Source organism: Giraffa tippelskirchi, chromosome 5 (assembly GCF_054371585.1).
Source record: "Giraffa tippelskirchi isolate mGirTip1 chromosome 5, T2T-mGirTip1v1.2.pri, whole genome shotgun sequence".
NCBI lineage: Eukaryota > Metazoa > Chordata > Mammalia > Artiodactyla > Giraffidae > Giraffa > Giraffa tippelskirchi.
The window spans coordinates 93,259,997-93,287,616 of record NC_137279.1 but is presented as its reverse complement, the minus strand read 5'-3'; the positions used below and the strand labels follow the sequence as shown (position 1 = coordinate 93,287,616).

General features: G+C 48.7%; 1 protein-coding gene across 6 annotated transcripts; it reads left to right on the top strand.

Annotated features, from left to right (window-relative positions):
* The first annotated feature begins 4,058 nt into the window (after positions 1-4,058).
* On the top strand, positions 4,059-27,486 carry SEMA4A (semaphorin 4A). Of its 6 annotated transcripts, none has more exons than XM_081494273.1 (15): positions 4,059-4,126; positions 9,190-9,360; positions 11,099-11,259; positions 12,541-12,603; positions 12,882-12,980; positions 13,204-13,309; positions 14,142-14,258; positions 14,986-15,110; positions 15,277-15,449; positions 16,520-16,670; positions 22,056-22,236; positions 23,701-23,819; positions 23,929-24,086; positions 25,709-25,809; positions 26,186-27,486. In XM_081494273.1, the coding sequence occupies exons 2-15, from the start codon at positions 9,219-9,221 to the stop codon at positions 26,776-26,778; spliced, it is 2,289 nt and encodes a 762-aa protein (XP_081350399.1). In that variant the 5' UTR covers positions 4,059-4,126; positions 9,190-9,218; the 3' UTR covers positions 26,779-27,486. The 6 variants fall into 6 exon arrangements, with proteins under 6 accessions (XP_081350399.1, XP_081350397.1, XP_081350396.1 ...); XM_081494271.1 differs by having other exon boundaries at positions 4,059-4,219; XM_081494270.1 differs by lacking the exon at positions 4,059-4,126 and adding an exon at positions 5,086-5,148.
* Positions 27,487-27,620: the final 134 nt, after the last annotated feature.

Below are 27,620 nucleotides of genomic sequence, written 5' to 3'. Positions count from 1 at the left end.
TCTGCTACAGGGACTGGGACCAATCCCCCTAAAAGGGAAAGCGATGGGGGCAGGGGCCCAAGGACACCCCCAGGTGTAAAGTCTTTCTGCAATCCTGATTGGATTGCAATCTAATCAGGATCAGGGCTAGTAGAGGACACCAGGCCCAGCTTCCAAAGCTTCTGCCCAGACCCCTGCTTGCCTCCGTCTTACAACCCTAGCTCAATTTCAGTTTCTTTTAGCCCCTGCCACCTTGATTCCAAATCATTTCTTCCTCTCCTGCTGTGTGTCCCAATCCTGGGGGAGAATGATTTCGAGTGGCCTTGGCCTGCAGTGGCTTGAAGTTGGGCTTCTGTTCCCCGGCCAGAGATTGAGGTCAGATCACAACGGTGAGAGCACCAAATCCTAGCCACTAGACCAGTGGTCAGTGACAAGCACCTTGGCCCTTCAGCTTTGCAGAAATGACTTCCCACAAGGCTGGAAAGCAGTGAAGCAAGTAAAGTGTTTATTTGGAGGAAAAGCATACAGTATGTGTGGATAGACACATGGGCAGACTCAGAGGGAGAGTCCCTGAGTCCCACCCTTGTGGTAGTTTGAATTATTTTTATGGGGTGCTTCTTCTGGTTTTCCTTTGGCCAATCATTTTGATTTGCCTGGTTCACCGTCCATATTTCATATATCTCAGGATCCTTCCATGTTTACGCACGCATCTCTTGGTCAAGATGGACTCTACCGCAAAGGCCTATGGGTAGGCCATCCCTTAGCGTTACTCCCCATGATCTCCAAGGAGCCTTTCTGTGCATGTGTGGTCAGACAGATCCCCTAAGGATGGGTGATATGTGGTCTGGGCAGGGCCTGGACTCCTCTTAATTGTCCTGTTATTTTCTTCTTGGAATTTCAGTCCACATGGAGTGAATTTCCTATCACTTTACCCTGAGGGGCCCATCTACCTCCTGCCTCAGGAAGAATCTTTTGGCTTTCTCTGAATCCCCAAGGCCTCAGGGCTGAGGGTACAGAGTATGGCGTGTCAGGAAGTGGTGGGGGATGTGACAGCATCTCTGCTTAGTACACTTCTGCTTTCAACACATGCCCTTCTTGCCCTGCCCCAGACGGAAATGCTTACCCACTACCCCAAACCAGACCTAAAGGGGAACCACATTTGGCCTGTGAAACTCTCTGCCCTGGACCGGCACCAGAACACTCATTTCCTTCTTTGTAAAAATACCAAGTCTAGAGATGAACCAAGCTGCTCCCATGTAAGCTGAAAAGCCATCATTTTACTTATGTGAATCAGAGAGGGCAGGTGCCCTGCCTAGGATCACACAGCAAGTTATAGGGATCCAGGCCTAGGATCCAGGGCTTCTGCTCTCCAGCCCCATGGTGCCTTTTTTCACAATCTTCCCACACACCAAGAGAGACCAATCTAGAAGGGTCTTTTTGTTTTTCTTTTTTTGGCCATATGACATATAGGATCTGAGTTCCCCAGCCAGGGGTCACACCCATGTCCCCTGCAGTGGAAGTACAGAGTCTTAACCACTGGGCCACCAGGGAAGTCCCCTAGAAGGGGCTTTTTCAACTCCTCATTTTACCAGTGAAGAAGGTGAGGCCCAGCAGGGACAGAAGGGAGCTCTGGTAAATAGTGGCTCAGGATCAGGGCTAGTAGAGGACACCAGGCCCAGCTTCCAAAGCTTCTGCCCAGACCCCTGCTTGCCTCACAATAGGAAAGAATCCAGCTTAGGCTTGTCTCTTTTTATCCCTATCTGGTCTGATCCTCTGGAAAGTCCTTTCTGAAGTCTACCCTCTGTCCCTCCTCTTATAGCACAAACTTTCTTCTTCTAATAGGTCTCAGGGGGTTAGTCAAAGGCTTCTGGCATCTTGGTAAAGTGGCTTAGGAATAAACAGCAGAACTTGAACCTGACAGTGGAGCTCCTGCCATGCAAGCCAGGGTAATATTAATAGGAGATAGCTTCTTAGGCTTCTTGACAGAGACCTTGTCTCTTGGCTTATTTGCATAGGTATTTGTGTGTTTATTTGCATCCTCATTGGCAAACTCAGTTTGCCTGGGGTCAGGCTGGCCAGCATCCAGGTGTGACCCCCTTACATATACATAGTTCCTGAGAGAAGGGGGAAAACCCAGAGAAACTGACCATAAAGGAGAATTGGCCTCAACTAATCCCCTGAACCAAGCTGGGAGACATCTGCACCATGATGTCTGCCTGACAGTGGGCAAGGGAGATGAGCAAGGACCCCCAGAGGCTAGTGTGCCCCCCCTCCTACCTCCCCCCACATCCAGAGCCCTGCATCCTCCACACATGTGGATTCAGGAGCTGCAGAAGGTGGGGCGCAGGGGGACTCGAGTAGGAGGAGGAAGAATATGGGGAGATTCTAGTCCCTCCCACTTAGAGATGCAGTTGCCATGGAGACTGAGGACCAGTGAGGCGGGATGGGGTTGGGGATGGGGGGCGGGGGTGTGGCAGGGACGAAGGCACTGGGAGACAGGAAGCCTGGCATTCCAGAGGGAGGGAAACGCAGCAGCATATCCAAGCTCCAGGTAAGGGAGCGGGAGCGCTGACAGTTCAGAATGGAGGGGGCGGTCCATTGTCTGGCGCTTGCTCTGCCCCGAGGAGGGGGCAGACAGAGGGGGTCAGGCCATTGTGTTCAATACTCAGCTCAGTCTTCCAGCACTAGTCGGACAGAAGGAGAAAACCTAGGAGGCACTGGGTAAGGGGTTAAAGGGGATTGGGCTGGGTAGACAGAAAGAAGGCTGGAGATTATGGGGATGAGAAGAGGTAGGGGGTGGTGCTGGGGGAGTAGAGGCTTGAGGATATATCCTTAGTGCCTTACACACATTAGGCACTTTAATTATAAGTTGATTTGACTTGCTTGTGATTGTAAAAAAGAGGATAATGAGGCACTGGGTAGATAGGGCTAAGAAGGGGACCTGGGAAGCTGATGTTCCTTAGGACTGTGCTCTTCTGGGGCTTCCCTGAAGCTGAGGGGAGAGGTGGTGGGAAGAATTAGACCAGCTGGGTCGTTGGCACAGCCAGGAGTGGCTTCTCTCCTGGCTCCAGGACCCCTCCCTTGGTGAGGTATCCAGGCTCCATCAGAGTGCAGAAGAGACAGAGGCCCCGGGGTGAGCATGGGGTAAGTATGGGAAGCAACTTCTCCCACCTCCTTCCCCACATCTAGATTTCCATCCTGGGCTGAAAGCTGGCCAGAAAGGGGTTATTATTTGATGTGGTCTAGGGGCCATGGGGGAGGAGTCCCCACAGGGAGGTTAGGGTTGAACTCAGCATTGCTGTCATGGGGGTCCCCAGGTTGGGCCCCAGGGCTTGGAGAGAAAGGAGTTGGGGAGCCCCCACAGTGCAGCTGTGAAATGGCATAGCCCCTGCAACCTGGCCCTGAACCACTGACCCCTTCCTACCGCCACCCCACCTGAACTGCTGCCCTACTTCAACCTCAGCCAAGACACTGCCTCTCCCTAGCCTTGGTTTCCTCATGTGTACAGTGAGGGGGTGGGACCCTGTCAGCTCTGAGCATCCTCGATGTTGTGAGAGGTCCTGCCAGGCCGGGCAGGACCCAGTGCAAAATGAAAGTGTGGGGCCCCTCATTAAATATCTAGACTTTCAAACATTCTGACTATTTACCAAAATATCTTTTCAAGGTGGAATGCCAGAAAAGTTTTCAGGAGATTCCACAGAAAACTCTGTTTTCAAAGACCTTATCTCCTTTCTCCTTTTCTTCCCCCTCCCACACTCCTTCCTTGCATTTCTGAAACCACCTATCTCATATATAGCCTCTGCAGTTTACAACCTGAAAATCTTACAGATTACCAGATCAACTTCACTATGATTTCATGAACATGTATGTGAAATTATAAAACAATTGCAAATGCTTATGTTTAAAGTTTCTTTCATGACAGTGCTATGTTTAAGTGGGAATAGACATTAGTAAACATTTTTTTAGTAAAAAAAAAAAAAAATCAAGGCTTACAAGACGGCAGCACTTGGGCGTTAGACTGAGCGTGGGGCCCTGTGTGACTGCCCAGGTTATGTGCCCAGGAAGCCAGCCCTGACTGTGGGCTGGCTCCGTGTGCGGCAGCGAGAGAGATGGCAGTGCGGCTTGAAGTCTAACTCCTGAGACTCTGGTACGAGATGGGCAGTGATAGGAGGCAAGGTGACCCTCCTCCCCACCGGGCTCCTCAGGGAACTGGACCGGGAGGCCCTTGTGGAGGCAGGAGGTAGGACTTGTAGGCTTCTGTTTCCTCTTGAGTCAGGATTCACCCCAGAGATACTGTTTCTTAGCCCAGGGGAACTAGAACTTGCTTTCTCCATCCAAGTTGCTCAGAGTTGAGTTCCCTGGACCCAGGCAGGAGTAGGACACCTAAGAGACACTGTAGCTAAAGGATTCACTCTGGAATGAGGCAGATCTGAGTTTACCTTTATTTCTGGCTACTCTTTGCCTCACTTCCCTTATCTTTAAAATGTGAGGACTTCCCTGGTGATTCGGTGGTTAAGACTCCATGCTTTCAATGCAGGTGGTGAGGGTTCTATCCTTGGTCAGGGAACTAAGATTCCCACATGCTGCATGGCAAGGCCAAAAAAAAAAAAAAGGAGATTACTGTCGTACCTAGAAGCTAAAATTGTTGGGTAGATCAAAGTCTGATAAGGCAAACTTCATACTTATGGTTGGAATGCCAGAAAAGTTTTCAGGAGATTCCACAGAAAACTCTGTTTTCAAAGACCTTATCTCCTTTCTCCTTTTCTTCCCCCTCCCACACTCCTTCCTTGCATTTCTGAAACCACCTATCTCATATATAGCCTCTGCAGTTTACAACCTGAAAATCTTACAGATTACCAGATCAACTTCACTACGATTTCATGAACACGTATGTGAAATTATAAAACAATTGCAAATGCTTATATTTAAAGTTTCTTTTATGACAGTGCTATGTTTAAGTGGGAATAGACATTAGTAAACATTTTTTTAGTAAAAAAAAAAAAATATCAAGGCTTACAAGACGGCAGCACTTGGGCGTTAGACTGAGCGTGGGGCCCTGTGTGACTGCCCAGGTTATGTGCCCAGGAAGCCAGTCCTGACTGGGCTGGCTCCGTGTGCGGCAGCGAGAGAGATGGCAGTGCGGCTTGAAGTCTAACTCCTGAGACTCTGGTACAAGATGGGCAGTGATAGGGGGCAAGGTGACCCTCCTCCCCACCGGGCTCCTCAGGGAACTGGACCGGGAGGCCCTTGTGGAGGCAGGAGGTAGGACTTGTAGGCTTCTGTTTCCTCTTGAGTCAGGATTCACCCCAGAGATACTGTTTCTTAGCCCAGGGGAACTAGAACTTGCTTTCTCCATCCAAGTTGCTCAGAGTTGAGTTCCCTGGACCCAGGCAGGAGTAGGACACCTAAGAGACACTGTAGCTAAAGGATTCACTCTGGAATGAGGCAGATCTGAGTTTACTTTTACTTCTGGCTACTCTTTGCCTCATTTCCCTTATCTTTAAAATGTGGGGACTTCCCTGGTGATTCGGTGGTTAAGACTCCATGCTTCCCATGTAGGTGGTGAGGGTTCTATCCTTGGTCAGGGAACTAAGATTCCCACATGCTGCATGGCAAGGCCAAAAAAACAGGAGATTATTGTATTGTGTGTGTTAGTTGCTTAGCCGTGTCCAACTCTTTGCGACCCCATGGACTGTAGCCCACCAGGCTCCTTTGTCCATGAGATTCTCCAGGCAAGAAAACTGGAATGGGTTGCCATTTCTACCTAGAAGCTAAAATTGTTGAGTAGATCAAAGCCTGATAAGGCAAACTTCATACTTGTGTTTGAGGTAAAGAAGACTTGTCGTCAGAAGGAAGAACTAGGCTTAGGGCATTGAATCTAAGACTTCCAGAGAGAGAGGAACAAGGTAGGGGCCGGGAGCCTGGGGCTGGAACCTCCTCCCTCATCCTCTCTCCCCACCATCAGAACTCTTCCCAGACAAGCCAGTCCATTCAAGCAGAGAGGCCTGGAGCAGGGTAGGTTCCCACTCTAAATTGAGGGTTAGGGGGCATGAAATGTGGGGTCCAGGTGGGAGTGATCCTTGATTCTGAGAGTCTAGAAAATTTTCTCCAGGTGACTGGGCCCATGGTTTCTCCCAGGGACCTGGCAATGAGACTCTATGAGAGTCTGGGGGTGTCTGAAGTAAGTCTGTTGTTTTTTTAAATTTATTTGGCTGTGCTGGGTCTTAGTTGCAGCATGTGGGATCTAGTTCCCTAGCCAGGGGTCGAATCTGGGTCCCCAAGATGAGACTGCAGAGTCCTAGCCACTAGATCAGCAGGAAAGTCCCTTAAGCTAGTCTTGCCAGAAACAGTTGTCAGGAGCGGCTTGATTGAGACCAGCCCTCAGGGAAATTGAGGGAAAATGAGGGCAGAGGGAAAGGGAAGAAGGCTGAGCCGACTCTGACAAGGAATTCTTCTAAGAAGGAGCCTAAGTTGTCCCACCTTCTGTACACTTTGCTGTGGCAGGGAGAGGGGTGGGTGGATGTTACACTGTAGGAAAGACTTCCTGACCATGAGGAATATGCATTTAAGGAGGTGGTCTATTTATTAGAGTTGGATTACCCCTGGGATGTCTGTGCTCTGTAACCAGCAGTCAGCTGGGGCTGAGTGAGCAGGAAACTACCCATTTTCTAGGTCATGAAGCCTTTGGTGCTAGATGCCTCATTAACCCTGCATTATGAGATCCTCGGAGCCCTAAGGGAGGGGTGAGCAGCCACCATCCGGCCTTTGGGTGCCTCAGAAGTATGAGCGCAGATGGGAAATTTTCTGGGTCTCCCACTGGCCTGATGCTGCCCTAAGAGTGCTGGAGATAAGACTACAGAAGGAATTTTCTCAGCAAAGCCATGGATAAGAGCCTAATGCAATTGTTTTATTTATTACAAAATTTTTTAAACCATTTAAAAATATTTATTTATTTATTTATTTGCTTCTTAGCTGTCATGCAGGCTCAGTTACCCCGAGGCATGTGAGACCTTAGTTCCCTGACTAGGGATCAAAACTGTTTCCCTTGCATTGCAAGGTGGATTCTTAGCTACTAGACCATGAGGCAAACCCCTAAATCATTTTTTTAAATGGAAGTATATTTAATTGACAATGTTGTGTTAGTTTCAAATGTACAGCAAAATGTGGACTTCCCTGGTGGTCTAGTGTTTAAGACTCCATGCTTCCAATGCAGGGTGTGGAGGTTTGATTCCTGGTTGGGGAAGGTCCCACATTGCTGAGTAGTGTGGCCAAAAAAAAAAAAAGAAAGAAAGAAGAAAAGAGTGTGCAACAAAGTGATTCAGTTTTACATACACATACGTATATATAGACATGAAAAGTCAAAATGTTAGTCGTTCGGTGGTGTCTGACTCTTTGTGACTCCATGGACTGCAGCCCACCAGGCTCTTCTGTCCATGGAATTCTCCAGGCAAGAATACTGGAGTGGGTTGTTGTTGTTTAATTGCTAAGTTGTCTCCGACTCTTTGTGACCCCATGGACTTGTAGCCCACCAGACTCCTCTATCCATAGTATTTCCCAGGCAAGAATACTGGCTGCTGCTGCTGCTAAGTTGCTTCAGTCATGTCCGACCCTGTGCAACCCCATAGACGGCAGCCCACAAGGCTCCCCTGTCCCTGGGATTTTCCAGGCAAGAGTACTGGAGTGGTTGCTATTTCCTTCTCCAAGGAATCTTTCTGACCCAGAGATTGAGCCCAGCTCTCCTGCACTGCAGGCAGATTATACATATACATATTCTTTTTCAGATTGTTTTCCATTATAGGTTATTACAAGATATTAAATATAGTTCCCTGTACTATACAGTAGGTCCTTGTTGTTCATGATTGTATTGTTTTTTAAAGACTATGGCTCGGTTGGACGTGGGAGGTCTGAAAGGTTATTCCACTACAGGGACTTCCCTGTTGGTAGGAGTGGAGAGACCCCACCTTGTGGGTAAATGAAAAGAGAAATATGAAAGGTGTCATGTTTCCTATCTGCGAAATCTTGAGCAAGAGGTAAAATCCCTGCTAGGCTTGTTAGACTCGCTGTGACAAGATAGAGGGACAGGGGAATGGCTGAAATGACCTAGAAACTTTCTGGCCTTTTAAACTTTCTCGATAGACAGGCGAGAGGAGGGCCAAAGAGAGAGGTGTGTCTCCTTTTATTCCCCTCCCAATCAACCAACTTCCGCCCAAGCCAGGGATCTGTCACAACTCGAGAGGTGGAAATTCTGGTTTCCCTTGCCCAGAGCTCCCAGTGCGGGCTTTGCCACTATGGGTACCTGGAGGGCCGCACTCCTGGCCCAGCCAGGCTGAGCCTCCCGTCCCCCACCTCTGGGGCCTGGGGAGCCCTCCCTTCTTTCTCTTGGATGGCACCCCTCGCCCAAGAGTCTGGATACCTGGGTTCTATGCTGTGACTGGCTCAACGGTATGTGAGATGTGATGGCTTACTGGAGGGGTGGCAGTCCAAGGGGAGGATTATGCAGAGACCCAGGGAGATAGACAGCACCAGCATTAAGACCAAAGAGAGAAGGGGCAGCTGCAGAGGCTGGGAGATGACCAGCCGCTCCCTGCCCTGGGCCACTTTCCGTGTGATGCTAGTTGCCAGCCTGGAGGGCTGGTCTCCCATTTCCTCTCTGCAAGAAGAGGCCTGTAGGCCTCAGAGTCAGAGAACAGAGCAGGCCGATTCAGACCTGGTCTTCTTGTTTGGGTCATCAGAGGGTAGGGCTGAGTACAAGGCCCAGGGTATCAAGAGATCTGAAAGCACCAGGAGAATCAAGTCTGAAGAATCTATACTATGAGTGCAGGAATCTGCTCCCCAGAAAGTCCCAGGGCTAGGACCACGCAGTGGTTTGGGATCTGGGCTATGGGAGGAGGAAAGGCAAAGAGTAGATAACAAGAAGGACTTCCTTGAGAGTAAGGTGAGGAAAGGCAGAGCTGGTGCAAAGATATCATAACGGATGGAGAACAACTGGACTTCAACCCGGAGGGGAGAGTGGGGCAGAATGAGACCTGTGAGAATGATGGAAGTGAGACTCTCTGAGGGCACGCTGGAGAGGAAACTGGCCCGTCCCCCTAGCACCCCCCCCCACCCGCCATACACACTTCTGCTGCCTGGGGCTATCTGATTGGTTCCCGGGGGGGGGATGTGGTAAGGACTGCTCACCCAGAAAGTGCCCGGTGCCTGTTTCCCCAGAGACGTCCAGTGACAGCCCCTGGCTGAGCATGGCCCTTCCAGCCCTGGGCCTGGACTCCTGGAGCCTCCTGGGCCTTTTCCTCTTCCAGCTGCTCCTGCTGCTCCTGCCACCGCCGACAACCACGGGGGGTGAAGGGCAGGGACCCACACCCAGGGTCAAATACTATGCAGGTAAGGGTCTGATGGTCAGGTAGTAGGGGATGGCAGACCTGGGCTGGAGGTGGGTGGAGGAAGGAAAGAGAGAATGGAAGGAGAGGGGTAGGAAATTGGACTTGGAGAAACCACGATAGATAAGTCATGGAGAAGCAGAGGGCGTCAGAGAGAGACAGCCAGAAATAGAAATTCATGCTGAAAAAGGAGTGAATGATGAAACTCACTTGGGGGTGAGACTGAGGAAAGAGAGGTGAGCGGAGCAGGGGGCCAGAGGCGTTGTGCCTTCTGGTTCTCCAGAGCTGGTGATTTCTCTTTCCCTCCTTCATTGTCACTGTTATCAAACTGGGCACTTCAAATCCATAACTGCTTTCATGCCCTCAAATGCCCCAAGGACATTTGAGGCATAAGGGAATCCGTGGACCTGGTGAGCCAGGACACACAAGTGCACAGATGATGCTGGACCACGCTGTGTCCAATACTGTGGACACCAGGAATATAAGAACTCAGAGTAGGCTGGCTGGGATATGGGCCCTGGGATCCTGTAGGCACAGCTTGACTAGTTTCTTACTGAGGCTGTGGGGGCCCTCCACCTCCAGGGAAAAGACCCAGGAAAGGACATGGGCCCTGTCGGAGTTGTAGGGGCAGGGTCTCCTGGGCATGGCTGAGTCTTTAGCATCTTTCTGGGGCAACGTGGTAAAGGAAATGCATGTTGTCCGTTGATGGAAGGGCCTCCCCTGTGTTAGGTGCTGGGATTAAAACCCTGCCCCCAAGATGCTGATGGTCCCCAGAGGCAGGCAGGTGGGCAGTCACACAACCATACTTGAGGGTGATCAGTTCAGTGACAGAGGGGTTTATACAGCTCCGGGGAGGCCAGCCTCTCTGGTACCTTGTCACATGTTTCCCCAACTCCTCTTCGTGGTACTAAGATTCTCTGAGCCTCCAGAGCTAACAGTTAGCTGGTCAGTCCTCTAATGAAAAAGTGCAAATGTACTTATGACAGAGAGAGAGTTTGAGAAACTCATCTCTCCGCGCTGATGTGCCAGGGGACCGGGCACACACGCCCACCTCCGCCACATCACAGTGATGAGGAGACCTCAGGGAATCTCCCACAGCCAGCTGAAATCCCCAGTCCAGGTGACACCCAGGCGCCTGCAGGAAACTCAGGAGAAAAACATTTCCTTTCTGTTCCGCCTATGGCAGTGGTTCTTGTGGTGGAAATTTCCTATAGAGGAGGGAAGGAAAGTGGGGTTGGTGAGTGGGACCCCTACAACCCACAGTTACTCTGACACATTGTCCTATCTACCTCTAGCCTTCTTGTCTGTGGCTGCCAACACCTTCCTGTCTGTCACTGTCAACACCTTCCTGTCTATCTGCTTTCTGCCCTCCCTGCCTGTGAGGACTGACGTGTCCTCCCCAGCCGCAGCCCCCTAGGCCTGGAAGAACATCCATTGTGCCTCACTTTATTTCCTGTCCCTTTGTCTGTCTCTTGAGTGTGGGCCACCCTCCGTCTGTCCCAGTCTGTTATTACCCTGTCTCTGGTTGTCTTTCCTCTCCACTATGAGCTCAGCACCCAATGCTCCTAGGCTGTCAGCAGAGTGGGGCAAAGCAGGGATCTGCTGCTGAAGAGTAGGTCTGGCTGCAAAGGTTGGGGGGAGCACACTCTGCCAACCCTTTCCTTCCCCTGCTTTTATCTCAGAAATCAGCTGCTTGCCCACTGCCTTCTCATCACTCACCCCTTCTCACCATCTCTCAACAGGGGATGGACGCAGAGCTCTTAGCTTCTTCCACCAAAAGGGCCTCCAAGACTTTGATACTCTGCTCCTGAGTGATGATGGAAGCACTCTCTATGTGGGGGCTCGAGAGGCCATTCTGGCCTTGAATATCGAGGATCCTGGGGTGCCAAGGCTGAAGAACATGGTGAGAGGCCAGGGAAAGGGTGCGGGCTGGAAGTGAGGAGGGGGCCGACAGCTGCCCTGTGCCTGGGCTGCCTATGCATAAATAACCACACAATCTGTTGTTATCTATAATCAGCAATGATCAGCAGTTCTTGGTATAGACATATATATGTATGATTTTTATGACAGACAAGAAACAAGATAGTGGCCTCACACTTCATTGGTACCATGAATACTGGTTGAATAATATTACTAATTGCTAAAATGGCTGATATGGAAATTGACAAAGTGAAAGTGAAAGTTGCTCAGTCGTTTCCGACTCTTTGCAACCCTGTGGATAGTCAATGGAATTCTCCAGGCAAGAATACTGGAGTGGGTAGCCATTCCCTTCTCCAGGGGATCTTCCCAACCCAGGGATTGAAGCCAGATCTCTCGCATTGCAGGCAGATTCTTTAGCAGCTGAGCCACCAGGGAAGCCCAAGAATACTGGAGTGGGTAACCTATCCCTTCTCCAGGGTCTCCTTCCCGACCCAGGAATCAAACCAGGATCTCCTGCATTAGCAGGCGCATTCTTTACCGTCTGAGCTACCAGGGAAGCCCCAATACTAATTGCTAAAATGACTGATATGGAAATTGACATATGAGAGAAACATTGACTCAAATTATATCAATAACGTGATATCCATCCACTGGAAGAAATCACTGAAGCTTCTGTGTTAAATTATAGTCACCCTACTCACAGGAATAATGTGAGGGAGAAAGGGAGAGGGAAGGAAAAAAGGGAGGGAGGGAGCAAGGAATTAATGAGCATCTCAACACAGTTTGTGTTGCTCAGTGTGTGGTCTGTGGGCCACCTGCACGTATGGGATGCAGATTAAAAATACAGTTTCTCTGAGGTGTGAGGAACTGAAAATTTTTAACAATTTCCCCAGGGAATGTGTTTTGTTTTGTTTCCAGCTGCTGCTTTGTATACCATGCATGGCATTAGGTGCTTTACATACAGAAATTTGTGCCATTGACCAAGATCACTCAACCAGTAAGTGGCTGAGTCTAGGTTCAAGCTCAGGTCTGATTCCATTGACCATGTTCTTACATGGAGCTGTGTCTTCATGAATATTAGTATCATTAGAGTAATAGCCAGGGTCACAAAGTGAGGTCCGTATTACAGCCTACCAGCATGTAACTAACCATTATGCCTGCTGGTGATTTCACATCAGAGCCAAGGAGGGGGTGGTAGGTCAGAGCTAGAGCTCAAGATCTCATTCCCTTCATCTCCCCTTTCCCAATGCCCTACCTACTTCAGATACCCTGGCCAGCCAGTGACAGAAAAAAGAGTGAATGTGCCTTTAAGAGGAAGGGCAATGAGGTAAGTAGGGGTGGAGATATTGGGGCTCTGGAAGAGATCCCTGGTGTCCCCAGGCCATCACTGGATGACCTTAGGTGAAGCAGGCAGCAGAGGACCTTGTTTGAGTGACCATGTTCTATAGGATCATGATCACGTGGCCTGCTGTTCTATAAAGACCTATGGGGACTGCCTCAGCATTGCCCAGCCCTTCTCCCTACTGGCAAGTGAGGGAGTAGTCCTCCAGGGGCCGGGAGTCTGGGGCAAGTGTCCTGGAGGCCTGAATTGTCTATCTCTCCCAGACACAGTGTTTCAACTTTATTCGTGTCCTGGTATCCTTCAACGCCACCCACCTCTACGCCTGCGGCACGTTCGCTTTCAGCCCTGCTTGTACCTTCATTGTGAGTTATCTGGCGCTGGCTCTCAGGCCCCACCTCACCTCCACCCCCAGCTCATCCTCTGCAGTTCTGAAAAACTCTGATGTTGCAGCCCAGGGTCCTTGTGAGCTTCCGAGCTCCAGGTCAATTTTCCTCTGCATCCCTTCCCCTTCCTCCCTCATGCCCCTCCTTTCCCAGACGTGAGACTCCGGCGTTCTGGCCCCCCCAGCCACTTCCCCCCCTCTAGGAACTCCAAGATTCCAACCTGTTGCCCATCTCGGAGGACAGGGTTGTGGAGGGGAAAGGCCAAAGCCCCTTTGACCCCACCCATAAGCACACGGCTGTCATGGCAGGTGAGTATGGGGTTCCCTGGTCCATCCCAACAACTGCCTTCCCTGGTCACTCTGTGACACAGGGAATCTGACAATTTCCTGAAAGGCAAGAGGACAAAGGGAGGGGAAGCCAGGAGCCTCAGAGCATAAAATCAGAGGGAGTATCAGGTACCCCAACCAGTTGAAGCTGCCACAAAGGAGGTGGGGCAAGATGGATGTGGAGGGATGCACAGAGGTAGGAGGGTCCTGGAAGGGTCTCAGACAGGGAAGAGGCCTGAGAGTCACCATTTGTTCAACAGCAGGCTCTGTATGAACACCCCCTCTGGTGTGCCAGGCATTGTGCTGGGAAACGTAGGGATTGCAAAGAGGAAATCATGGTACTGTGCCCTCCTGGACACAAACCATCACAGACTCCCCCCACCCCCTGGCTTCCTGAAGGCGGTAGCCTTTGACTGAGTGGGACCTTGAAAGACAGGTAGATGGGCAGGGAAAGTGTCCCAGGAAGAAAAGGGTAGGTCCTCACGTGTAGAAACAAAACAGCCATCCTGGGGAAACAATAAGTGATTCTAACTGGCAAGTGATTCAGCAGGGTATGGGAGGGAGGAGCCAGAGAAAGGCTGGAAAAGTGCCAAAACACTGAAGGCCATAAAGCTGGCCAGTCCCTGTGGGAGAAGGACCTAAGAACGGTGCTCAGGGTGGGCTGTGAGCTGGGCTTTGGGACTCCACGGGAAGGTGTAGAACAAATGAAGAAGGCCAGAGACTGATGTGAATGCTGACCCCAGTCAGAGGCAGATCTGAGAAGGGCAGGGGCACCCTCCAACTGACAAGGTCCCCCTTCCTCTCCTCACATTAGATGGGATGCTCTATTCCGGCACCATGAACAACTTCCTGGGCAGTGAGCCCGTCTTGTTGCGCACTCTGGGATCCCAGCCTGTCCTCAAGACTGACAATTTCCTCCGCTGGCTACAACGTAAGGACCTCAGCCCCACCCAGCACAGGTCTGGCCCCCTTCCCCAAGTCCCAGAGACCTGGCACTCTGAACTGCTGCTAATTCACTCAACTCTCATTGGTTGAGGCATGCTATATGCAAGGTAGTACTGTTAGGTATTGGTGGTACTGCAGGGAAGAAGACAGAGCTCCTGTCTTGTGAAGGTTTCATCTTTCTAAAAAAACTGTTTAATTTTTTTTAAATTTTGGTTGTGCTGGGTCTTTGTAGTTACGCAGGCTTTTCTCTGTGTGGCGAGCGAGGGGCTACTCTCTAGTTGTGTGCAGTGCATGGGCTTCTCATTGTGGTGGCTTCTCTTGTTGGGAAGCACAGGCTCTAGAGCAGGCAGGCTTCAGTAGTTGCAGCACATGGGCTCGCAGCGGTTGTGGATCTCTCTGGCTCTGGGGCACAGGTTCAATAGTTGAAACCCATAGGCTTAGCTGCTGCATGTGGATCTTCCCTGACAAGGGATCAAATGCTTGTCTCCTGCATTGGCAGGCAGATTCTTTACCACTGAGCCACCAGGGAAACCCTTGAAGCTTTCATCTTATGTAAATAATTAAAGTACCTCCCCCCACCCGTGGCCACGCCTCGACTAGCTGTGGATCTGGGGCATAGTACCTCCTGGTCTTTAGAGTCAAGGGTTTTCACAAAGGGGAAACCAGGGCACCTAGGTGCTCCATCTCTTAGCCTATCTGCCCTTCCCCTGCAGCGGACGCCTCCTTCGTGGCAGCCATCCCTTCCACCCAGGTCGTCTACTTCTTCTTCGAGGAGACAGCCAGCGAGTTTGAGTTCTTCCAGAAGCTCCACATTTCCCGGGTGGCCAGAGTCTGCAAGGTCTACAGCCTGGTGGAAGGCGGGGCTGGCCGTGGAGAAGCCAATGGGGGAGATGGCAGAGACGGGGCTGGGCGCTTAGGGTCCAATGGGGGTGAGGGGCGGGTAAGAGGGCGTGGTCATGCGTGGGCAGTGGGGGGACCCTCTGACTCTAAGACTGTGCCCCTAGAATGACGTGGGTGGCGAAAAGTTGCTGCAGAAGAAGTGGACCACCTTTCTAAAGGCCCAGCTGCTTTGCACCCAGCCGGAACAACTTCCCTTCAACGTTATCCGTCACGCTGTCCTGCTGGCAGACAATTCCTCCACCGATCCCCATGTCTACGCAGTTTTTACCTCTCAGTGGTGAGCAGCTAGGCGAGAACGTGGGGGTTGGAAGTGGGATTTGGGGTCAGCCCCCATCTCACCCTGGCCCACCAGGGAGGGTAGGAACTGATGTGAGCGAAGCACAAACTCCACACTTCACGTATGAAGAGGTTTGATCATCACCATCTCCCAGGAATTTGACTCATGCCCTTAATGTAGGGCTTAATGTAGATAGGGAAAATAAAGCTCAGAAAGGTTCTTATTAGTTTATGTCCTGCCTGGTTCCAAAAAGGATAGGAGGCAGCTTACAAAAGGCAAACATTAACATAAAATAAACCTATAAGGAAATGGAAATAAAAGGAGAATAAGAGAACACAGGGATCGAGTCAGCACGTTACAGATGTTTATCACTTATAAAGTTGGGGATGTTGGGACACATGTAGCTGTGAACTTCCAGTGGTCATAGCGCAGAGCGAAACACCGTCAACAACATAAGATAAAAATAAAGTCATTGCTTGGAGACTGAGACTTATTTGCTGTGGTCTGGCTCCCACGGCGTTCAGGTATCTGCTGACAATGTGTCAGATACCAAAGATATCTTTTGTAAGCAGGGTCTGGTATCTGTGGCTTCCAGGACTGAGAATATGGTTTATGCCACAGTCAGGTTAAAAGGAAACAATAGAGACAGAGCTTTTGTCTCCACAGACCAGGGCGGAAGGAATAAAAATAGTCTTGTAGTTGGGTTCTGTTTGGTTATTTGAGGACCAAGAATACACTGGACCCCCAGGGAGGAGAGCTTCATCTGGAGCCTGTCCGGGAGCAGGCTACATTGCTTCTCCCATAGAGGCTCAGTCTGGGCAGGCCAGGCGGGAGACGCCCCAGGGCCTGAGCCCAAATTAATTCTCATTAAGGATAATCACACCTCAGATCCTAAAATGGGATAAAGTCTGGGACTCTCCTAGCTCTTATCGCCTCGGCTGGGGACTGACCCAGCCCTTCATACTCCTGCCCTTCTGGGGTTTTTCACCAAAAGCCGGCCAAGGTGGGAGGCGGAGCTTCCTGGTATAGCAGAGGAGGTTACAGACAACATCCCCTCTGGCTGTCTCCAGGCAGGTTGGTGGGACCAGGAGCTCTGCTGTCTGTGCTTTCTCACTCAAGGACATCAAGAATGTCTTTGAGGGGAAGTATAAGGAATTGGACAAAGAGACTTCACGCTGGACTACTTATGAATATCCTGATATCAGTCCACGGCCAGGCAGTGTGAGTATTACCCACGCCACTGAGTAAAGCCCGCCTTCTGCAGACATATAATATGCGTGCCAAAGCACCTATCACAGCATGATAGTGCCCCATAAATGCTAGTGCTCCCCACACCCCCAAGTCTGCTCAGATATTCACCCATTCCAGCTGCCTACATTCCACATCCATGATGTCCAACCCCATCCTAAACACAGAATAGCACCCCTACACCCCAGCTAAGTGCACACCATATACTTGGGTATATCGCTGAAATAACAAGGGCGCACAGGCTGTGCCAAGGACTTTCTTGGGCCTCTTCATCTGCATTTCTTATTTAACTTTTGTTTTTGGATTGGAGTTGTATATGTGCAACATTTGAAGAATCGTAGATTTACATGGTTGGTTACAAACAACAGCCCAATTTCCACTCCTCAGCACTTTCTTCCCTCTCTAGAGACAATCACCTTCAACTCTTTTAGCTGATTCTTTTGATTTTATCTCCAAATCTCAAAATATGTTTATTGCTATTCCTTGATGCTTCCATTTCAGGTAGCATCTATCGAATTCCTATTGTGGATGGTGAAGATTTAACCATGTCGCCCCATCCCCACCCCTACTCAGCAATGAGCTGGAGCTGACTTGCAGCAACTAGCAAGAACCCTTTGTGCATCTCTTTCCAAATCCGAGTTCAGTGACATTACATTGATAGCTTGAAATTAGCCATGGTGGGAATAATACATTATGGAAATCAGCAAACACTTTAAATCATCACCCCAGAGCAGCCTTACCAGCTCACCACTGTACCCAACTCTTATCTCCCAGCATTGGTTTATAGTCAGTTTGGTCAGGCCAGTATTAATATTATGATTCATTACTCATAACTGAGCCATCTAGGACGCCATGATTATTTTTCCTTTTTGCATAATTTAAAAAATTTTCCCTGGGGTTAGTAATTATCTTGATTTTTTGTTTTGTTTTGTTTTCTAAGGTCTTATCTTTAATTCAACCCCAAACTCTACCTCAATTATCTGAATCTCTTTTGAAAACAGACCCATTTGGTAGTCTAAGAATTTCTTTTTCCTGGAAATCCTGTCTATTTGCTGCGGTCTTGACTGCATCTTCGTCTCATGTACATCCGGAGCACAGCTGCCATCCTGGAAGCTCCCTTCCTCATCATTCTGGGCATTCCCTTTGCCTCTTTCTTGCGATAATCTGGTGTTTCTTGCATCCCACAACTTCCTATTTTTTCTTTCTTTTACTGTCTTTTTTTAGTGGAGGATGGGTGGGTGGGTGCTAAGTTGCTTCAGTTGTGTCCGACTCTGTGTGACCCTATGGACTATAGCCTGCCAGGCTCCTCTGTCCATGAGATTCTCCAGGCAAGTATACTGAGTGGGTTGCCATGTCTTCCTCCAGGGAATCTTCCCAACCCAGGGATCAAATCCGTGTCTGTTATGTCTCCTACATTGGTGGTGGGTTCTTTACCACTAGAGCCACCAGGATGGCCTCTGTAAATTCCTGGAAAGGAATACACAGCAGGTAAATTTTTTTGAGACCCTGAATGTCTGAAAATGTCTTCATTCTATATTCACCTTTGATAGTTTGCCTAGTTGTATCTATTTTAATTCTAGGAAAAAATAATTTTCCTTTAAGACTTGGAAGGCATCCTCTATTATATTCCAGCTTACAGTGCTACTGTTTAAGAAGTCTGAAGCTATTCTGATCCCCAAAGCTTTGAATATCTGTTTTTCCCTCTGAAATCTTGTAGTACCTATTTTGTGTTGCTGGTTATTTTGAAATTTCATGATATTGTGCCTTGATGGGATCTTGTTCATTTATTGTCCGGGCATTCACTTTACCCCTTATTTCTGGAAATTTAGTTCTTTCAGTTTTAAGAAGTTTTCTTGAACTGTTACCTTTTCATTTAACACATATTTTTTAAGGTCACCTGTCACTATTGTAGGCAATGAAGATATAGTAGTGAAGAAAACAAAATCTCTTTCTTCATGGAGAGGATATTCTACTGTTACAATGTTTTCTCAGTTCTTTCTGAACCCCCTGGATTGGTTGGTCCTGTAACTTTTAAAATCCTTTTTAGGAATTTTCCCAAGTCTTTGGTTTTATTCTACTTTCTAAGAGAGTATCTCAATTTTATCTTCTGATCCTTCTGTCAGATTTTTAATTTCTGCTAACATATTTAATTTCCTAGATTTTTTGAGCTTTGTATATGTCTTATAAACATGTTCTATTATAGAGACTTTTAAACATATAAAAAGTGGACAGAATAGTATAATGGACCTCTATACACCCATCAGCCAGCTGCAACTCCTCGCCAATCAGACCACTTCATCTGTACCCCACTCACTTCCCCTCTTATTTTTTGAAGCAAATTCTGGGCATCATTTCATCTGTGTTAGTTTCCTATGGCTGCCATAACAAATTACCACAAACTTGGTGGTGTAAAACAACAGAAATTTATTCTTTCACAATTCTGGAGGCCAGGTGTTTGAAATCAAAGTTGCAATCAAGGTTGGATCCTCCTGGAGGCCCTGAGAGAGAATCCGTCCTATGCCTCACCCTTGCCTTGGCTGCTGGCAGTCTTTGGTATTCTCTGGCTTGTAGGTACCTCACTCCAATCTCTGCCTCTGCTGTTGCCTTATCTCTGTGTGTCTCCTCCTCTTCTCTTATGAGTACACTTGTCGTTGGATTTAGAGCCCATTGTGATCCAGAATGAGTCATCTTGAGATTTTTAATTATATCTACAAACACCCTTTCTCCAAATAAAGTCACATTCACAGGTTTTCAATGGGCATACCTTTGGGTGGCTACCATTCATCCCATTACCTCATCCATAATGATTTTAGTATGTATCACCAAAGATAAGGGCTTTGAAAAAAATAACGTATAGTTCCATTAATACACCAAAAAAATAATGCATTTGTGCATGTTTAGCTACTCAGATGTGTCTGACTTTTTGTGACCCCATGGACTGTAGCCCACTAGGCTTCTCTGTCCATGGGATTTTCCAGGCAAGAACACTGGAGTGGGTTTCCACTCCCTTCTCCAGGGATCAAGCCCAGATTTCCTGCATTGCAGGTAGATTCTTTACCATCTGAGCCACCAGGGAAGCCCCCCCACCCCACCCAAATTAATAATAGTTTCTTAATCTAATATGTAAAAGTATTCAAATTTTTAATAGTCTCATAGATGTCGTAAGGGTTTTTTTGTTTTTGTTTTTTTTTTAATATAGTTTGTTTTTGAAATCAAAATCCAAATAAAATCTGTAAACTTGGATTGGTTGTTCTTTTCAGTCTCTTTTAGTTTATATGTTCCCTTTCCAACTTCTTTCTTTCTCTTACAATGTATTTGTTATATAGAATTTCCCACAGTCTGGATCTTGATGATTTTGCATCGCTGTGGTGGAGTTTAAGTATTTTCTATAAATCAATTGGTGTTTGGATCTAGAAACTTCATCATAAAAACTTGCTCTTAAAGTTTGACTTTGGGGAGCGAAATAAAAACTTGTATTAGTTTGGTCTTCTTTCAGGACATTTATAATCTCTGGCTGCATTCTTTGGAATAAGAACTCCTCTTTTGAAGCATTACGTATGTTCTTGTTTCATGGGTATGCTATCTTCGTACTTCTCTCTCTTAAGGTAGTAATGATACTTTGCTGAGAAGTTTTCTTTTCTCTGAATCATTTGTTTTCTCTTAAGGTTTATTAATTTTTTTCCATGTCTTTGTTTTTTATGTCTTTCATGTCTATGGTTTCACTCACATATTTGGTCATCCTTGGCTATCTACTCATAGTTAAGAGGGAGGGGGCCTTGAAGCTGTGGAAACTCTGCACCCTGGGTATGACTTGGCAACTTGAACTCCATGATAACTCCACTGAGAATGGTCTGGCTAGGCTGCTTTACTGGAGACCTTCAACATCAGTATCTTTAAGTCTTTCCTTTTGGGCCTTTAGTCAGTTTTCCTGGAGCAGATACTTCTAGTCTTCTTTTGGAGTAAGGAAGTCTGGCTCCTGGGATCCGGGAGTCAAGGGGAAGAAAGGCTGGGGGTGGGAGAAGAGTCTCAGCAGGTACTGTGTCTGCCTGCATTTAATCCCCTGCCTTCATCATGGTGTGTCACCTCTCTGCTGTCCTCCAGCCAGAGTCCCTCTGCCTTATCCTCTCCAGAGAATAAACCTCCAGTCCTGGGCCAGGGTATGGAAGGGACAGTCACTCAGCTGCATGGAGCTGGGAAGAAATCTGCCTGCTTTTTAAATAGATTCGCAAATATAGCCTTTCTTTTGCCCCGTTTCCAGAGGGGACAGAGGCCACTAATTTATGGACTTCAGAAGTTTTGCCTTATGAATCAGAATTTAAGCCTTAGAAAGATTTTTTTTTCCTGCTAAGTCTTCCCCTTTTTGTTCATTTGCTTTCCAGCTTCCCAAATGTGGCTGCTTTTGCCTCCTCTCATGTTCTCATATGTCTTTTTAAAAAAAAGTCCCTTTGGGAGGAAGTGAGAGTAGGTACATGTGCTCATTCTGGCATCTAAATGAGATACAGATGTTATTACATCACTTTACAGATAGGAAGTTGCAGCTCATAGAGGTAGGGTAACTTGTCTGAGGACACAGCATGTAGGTGACACAGTTGTGGCTGGCATTAAGATAGTTCTGTTGGAAATGGAGGACAAGAATCGGGACCAAAGATCAGGACACAGGTGTCCCAGAGCCACAATATGTTGTTGTTGGCAGGGCCTTTCGAGAACAGCCGGTCCAACCCCCTCATTTTATGGGTAAGAAAAAGAAGGCCCAGAATGGAGAAGGGACTCTCCCTGAGTCGTGCATCCAACTCATGCCAAAACATGATGCAAAATACTCCCTGCTACACCACCCTTTTTTGTGACAGACTGCATTCCATTATTGACTCTGTGAACATTTATTGGGCCCCAACTGAGTACTAGGTCCTATGCCAAGCCTGGGCCTGCAGACATGAGTTCAGGGTGGTCCTTGTCTGCAGGGGATCCTCATCCTACTTTCTACTGGTGGCCAGGCATCCTTGGTGACAGGGATGATGGATAGAAATAATGACAGCTAATGCTTATCAAGTACTTACTTCATGCCAAGTACTGTTGTAATTACTTTTCATGTAATTCGTTTGCATCCTCATAGCAAGTCTGTGATGTGTTGGTAATAGGCCCATTTCACTGTTAAGGAACCTCAGAGATGCTGAATTCAGACGCTGGATTTTAAAGCCAGGCAGTTCCAGAGTCCAGTTTTAATCACAATCCTGAAATGAGGACTGCCAAGAGGGAGGGTGGCAAAGGAGATTAGCCAAGGGGGAGGGAGGGAGAGAAGAGGCCACGGGTGAGTTGAAGGGAAGGAGAAAGCTGACCTGATCTGCCTCCTTCCCCCTTCAGTGCTCCAAGGGCCCCTCCTCTGATAAAGCCTTGACCTTCATGAAGGACCATTTCCTGATGGATGAGCCAGTGGTGGGGACACCCCTGCTGGTGAAGTCTGGTGTAGAGTACACATGGCTTGCGGTGGAGACAGCCCAGGGCATCGACGGGCAGAGCCATCTGGTCATGTACCTGGGCACCAGTGAGTAGAGGGCTCCAGGCCACCCCTCAAGGGACTGGAGCCAGGGTTGCAACTCAGGTTGAGGAGGGAGACCTTTGAGTTCATTCACTCATGCATTCATTCAACAAATTCTTTTTTTAATTGGATGATAATTGCTTTATAATATTGTGTTAGTTTCTTCTGTACAACAGTGTGAATCAGCTATACATATACATATAACCCCTCCCTCTTGGACCCCCCACCACCCCACCCATCTAGGTTATCACGAAGCAGGAAATGTTTATCTGAGCACCTACGCTGTGCCTGGCACCCAGCTAGGCTCTGAAAATATAGTAGGGGAACCAAAGAGCCCCATCCCTAACTTTTCTGAACTTTCAGTCTGGTGGGGTAGAGAAGCATGAAGGGTGTTGGTGACCTTAGCAAGAGCTGTTTATCTTATTTATTTATCTTATGGGGGAAACCAGCTAGAAAGGTGAAGAGTGAGGGAGGAGAGAGGAGGAGTGTATAGACTTGGGGAGGGAGAAGATGGGCAGGAAGTAGAGGGAGCTCTTAGGTGGAGGCTTTTTGTGTTTTCTATGAAGTAGGAGAACACAAGGTCATGAGCAGTGGGGACTGAGGGATGGAAAAGGCAGATTTGAGAAGAGAGAAGTAGGTTCAAATATTCATTGTGGAAAGACGGAGAGACGGTCTGTGGGGGGATGGGGAAGATTGCAAAACATATGTATTGAGGGTCTGGCTAAGGTGGATGACCTTGAGCTTTAGTAGAAGAAACCCATCAGGTTCATTCTTTCTTTTAGGACATCAGCTGTGCCTATATTGAGTACACAGTCGAGAACAAAACAGAAAAAAAGCTAGCTCCTTTTGGAGTGCATGGAGACAGACAATAAACATACTGAAGGAGTCAATTACTTGGTACATTATGAGATCAGAAAATAAATAGAACAGTGTGATGGGGTGGTCAGGAATGGTTGTTGGGGAGGTAGTAATTTTTGAAAGGGTGGTCGGGGTAGACCTCACTGAACTTTGAGTAGAGACACTTGATGGAAGTGAGGGAGGCTGGTGATGTGACTTTCTATAGAACTGATTAAAAGTCCACATATCCATGAAGAAAGGGGATCGTTCAGTTCCTCTAGGGCTGGAGTTTTATCAGACAGTTTCCAAGGAAGGACTGAGAGGCAAGGGATTTCCAGCCATTTACGAGAGCTCCGTCTCCGTGGCAACGGAAGGAAATGGTCTGACAGATCTGTGTCCAGTGCATACTTCAGAAGGAACTTTCTTTCTTTCTTTTTTTGGCTTCAAGGCACGTGGGATCTTAGGTCCCCAACCAGGGATCAAATCAGCACCCCTTGCATGGAAGCCCAAAGACCTAAGTACTGGGCCGCCAGAGCAGTCCCAGAAGGAACTTTCTGACAGCTGGGGAGGCCATCTGGAGTCAGAGAGGGAGCGTGAGAGGTTAGGTGATTTCAGTTCTCTCTCTTTCCACAGACACAGGCTCCCTCCACAAGGCTGTGGTGAGTGGGCACCGCAGTGCTTATCTGGTGGAGGAGATTCAGCTGTTCCCTGACCCTGAACCTGTTCGCAACCTGCAGCTGGCCCCTACCCAGGTGGGAAAGGGCCTGACCCTCAGATGGGGTCTCCAGTGGGGCAGGCCTTGGGTGCTAGGTCCTTACTAGGTGTGGCAGGGTGACTTGACAGGCTTCATCTCTCTTCCAGGGAGCAGTGTTTGCAGGCTTCTCAGGAGGCATCTGGAAGGTTCCTCGAGCCAACTGTAGCGTCTACAAGAGCTGTATGGACTGTGTCCTTGCCCGGGATCCTCACTGTGCCTGGGACCCTGAGTCTCAAACCTGCCGCCTCCTGCCCACCCCCGTCCTGTGAGTGCCAGTTACCCAATGTGTGCTTCTGGTCTCCCTCTTCCCAGGTGCTATGAGGTTGGTGCAAAAATAATTGCGGTTTTGGATTGTGAATTTTATATCATTTTAACTAGGCTCAAACACATCTTTATTAATCAAAATAGGAACTGTTACAATCAATACATTTTTGCCAACAAGAAATAAGTTGGTTTATTCCTATAGCATAAAAATCTGTGCTTCAGGATTCGACGAACTCTTGGAAACCCTTTTCTGCTGGTGGTAGAAGCATTTTCCCTTCAAAAAGTTGCTTGAAGAAGTGGTAGTCGGTTGGCAAGAGGTCAGGTGAATATGGTAGATTTGGAAAAACTTTGTAGCCTAATTCGTTCAGTTTTTGAAGTATTGGTTGTGTGGCATGTGTTTGAGTGTTGTTGTGGAGAATGGGGCCCTTTCTTTTGACCAACGCTGGCTGCAGGCGTTGCAGTTTTCAGTGCATCCCATCGATTTGCTGAGCATACTTCTCAGATGTCATGGTTTCGCCAGGATTCAGAAAGTTGTAGTGTCTCAGACATTTAGTGGTTGGACCAAGAAGAAGCTCCAAAGCACTTCCCAAACAAACTTGCACCAAAAAAGGTCCTGACCAAACAGTGACCATGACCTCTTCTTGGTGCAGGTTTGGCTTTGGGAAGTGCTTTGGAGCTTCTTCTTGGTCCAACCACTGAGCTGGTAGTCACTGGTTATAGTATACAATCCACTTTTCTTTTCTCATCACACATCACAATCTGATCAAGAAACTGTTTCTTGTTGCGTAAGATCAGAGAAGACAGCTCTTCAAAATGACGATTTTTTTGATTTGCAGTCAGAGCATGAGGCATTCACTTATTGAGCTTTTCCATCTTCCCAATTTGCTTCAAATGCTGAACGACCATAGAATGGTCGACACTGAGTTCTTTGGCAACTTCTTGTGTGGTTGTAAGAGGATCATCTTCAATGATCTCTCCATTGCTCGTTGTCAGCTTTCAGTGGCTGGCCGCTGCGCTCCTCATCTTCAAGGCTCTTGTCTCCTTTGCAAAACTTCTGGAACCACCACTGCACTGTATGTTCGTTAGCAATTCCTGAGCCAAATACGTTGTTGGTGTTGCGAGTTGTCTCTGCCATTTTACGACCCATTTTGAACTCGAGTAAGAAAATTGCTCCAATTTGCTTTTTGTCTAATATTATTTCCATAGTCCAAAATAAATATAAAATAAACATCAAGTAATAAATCGTTAGCAAAAAAATAAAGCAAAAAATATACATTAAAATGATGTATAACATAACCACGTTTATTAAGAATGTATTCCAATATCAAAGTGTTCATTGTAATTCCAATTACAACAATGCAAAAACCATAATTATGTTTTCATCAACCTAATACTAACACGTCTCCTCCAAGACTACCCCCAGCCTCTGGGGGCTCCTCCAGGGAAGGAGTTGCACCAGGCATTGTTGAGGTGTTTCAGCCCACCCTGGGCTTCTCGTCCCCTGATCTCTGTTCTACTTTGTCTCACTGACCCATCTTTCTCCCCACTGCACTTCCCTCTCTCGCTCCCTCCTCTTCCCACTCTTGCCTGTTTCAAAGGATAATTTTTGCTTTCCCTCCTCAGGAAGTCCTGGAAGCAGGACATGAAGCAAGGGAACCCAGAGTGGGCATGTGCCAGTCGCCCCATGGGCAGGAGTCTGGGGACCTGGAGCCGCCCCCAAATCAGTGAGTGTGGGACCAGAGAAGGTGCAAAGGCTAGGGAGGACTTCCAGCGGTGGGGACACTCCTGCATCAATTTCTCCCCTCAGCATCTGCCTGGCTTAAGAACTGAATACCCAGAGTTGGGATGGATTTGAATGTCAGCTGTAGGGCGGAGAGATAGGAATTCTAAGCTGGGATTCAGGATTGGGGTTGAAATTGGTTCTGGTGTCAGAGCTGGAGTCAGATGGACTGGGGGTTAGTTTGGGGCCCAGACTGGAGACAGGAAAGGGGTCAGAGTTGAGTTTAGGACTTGAAATAGAAGTTGGAGATGGGAATGGAGCCCCAAATGTCGAGGCCTGCATTCTCCCCTTAACCTTTGGCCCCTTTCCTTCCCCTACAGTTAAAGAAGTCCTGGCTGTCCCCAACTCCATCCTGGAGCTCCCCTGTCCCCAGAGCTCGGCTCTGGCCTCTTACCACTGGAGTCACGGGGTAGAAGCCATCCCAGAGGCCTCTTCCACAGTCTACAATGGCTCCCTCTTGCTGCTTCTGCGAGATGGTGTGGGGGGTCTCTATCAGTGCTGGGCCACTGAGAATGACTTCTCGTACCCTGTGGTCTCCTACTGGGTGCACAGTCAGGATCAGCCCCTGGCCCTGGATCCCAAACTGGCGGGCATTCCCCGGGAGCGCATGGAGGCCCCGCTGACCAGGGTTGGCGGTGGGGCCGCCCTGGCTGCCCCGAAGTCCTACTGGCCCCACTTCCTCACTGTCACTGTGCTCCTTGCCCTGGTGCTTTCAGGAGCCCTCATCACCTTCCTTGTATCCCCGTTGGGGGCACTCCGAGCCCGGGGCAAAGTCCAAGGCTGTGGGACCCTGCCCTCCAGGGAGAAAGCCCCATTGAGCAGCGAGCAGTGCCTCCAACCCCCCAAGGAAAGCAGGACCTCTGCCAGTGATATGGACGCTGACAACAGCCTCCAGGGCACAGAGGTGGCTTAAACTCCGGGTACAGGCTGGGGCTGTTGGATAGGGCAGGGCGCCCGGCCATTGGCTGGGGGAGCTGGGAGCTGCTCCTTCCTGACTAGGGTGGGAATAGCACCAAAGACCACTTTCCCCCCACCAGAGGACCTTCTCTGCCATTCTGTGCCACGGATAGCACTCAGTGAGGCTGGGCACAGCAGCCTGGCTCCCCTGTGGAACTCGCTTCTACCAAGCATGTGGCCTCTCTAAGGGGGGCTGCCCCAGACCTGGTCTAGGCCGTGAAAGGAGGACCCAGAGAGGATCCTTCAGTTCTGGGCATCCTGGGACCGTCCAGAAACATACCGCTGCAGGAGACCCTAAAACAACAAGCACGTGAGCACACCACTCCTGGAGACTCCACTCTGAAAGCAGCTGCCGCCTTGGACACCAACACTCCCCTCTCCCAGGGCTCTCCAGGACTCTGCAGGGAGCTGTTCCCTCCAACTCCCCTTATCAGCTCCGTTGAGAGGTCTTTCCTGAAGTCTCACCTCCTTCCATCTTGCTTCAGTTGGGGCACATTTAATCCCTTCTGGCCTGGCTCGAACTGCAGGGGTAATCTGAGCCTTGTTCACTCCTTTTCCCTGGCTGACCCCTGGACCTCTCTTCTCTCCCCTCTCCTCTGTTTTGGAATTCAAAACCTGCTTGTCACAGACAGTTTATTTTTTATTAAAAAGACAAAGCTTGTGACTGGTGCTGTTTTTTTTGTCAGAGCAGAGCGCTCCAGCCAGGGACTGTGGGAGGTAAGGGGAGCAGGAAGTCTGAGAACGTTAGTAGGTTTGTGGAGTGATTGTTTTCTCCAGCTCCAAACCACCTCTTTCTCC

What these genes read in the sequence shown, in the direction of transcription:
- SEMA4A (XM_081494273.1), top strand. Translation starts at nt 9,219, where the DNA reads ATGGCCCTTCCAGCCCTGGGCCTGGACTCCTGGAGCCTCCTGGGCCTT. An exon ending in GCACACGGCTGTCATGGCAG is followed by an intron (nt 13,310 to 14,141) that starts GTGAGTATGGGG and finishes TCCTCACATTAG; the next exon opens with ATGGGATGCTCTATTCCGGC. An exon ending in GGGTGGCCAGAGTCTGCAAG is followed by an intron (nt 15,111 to 15,276) that starts GTCTACAGCCTG and finishes CTGTGCCCCTAG; the next exon opens with AATGACGTGGGTGGCGAAAA.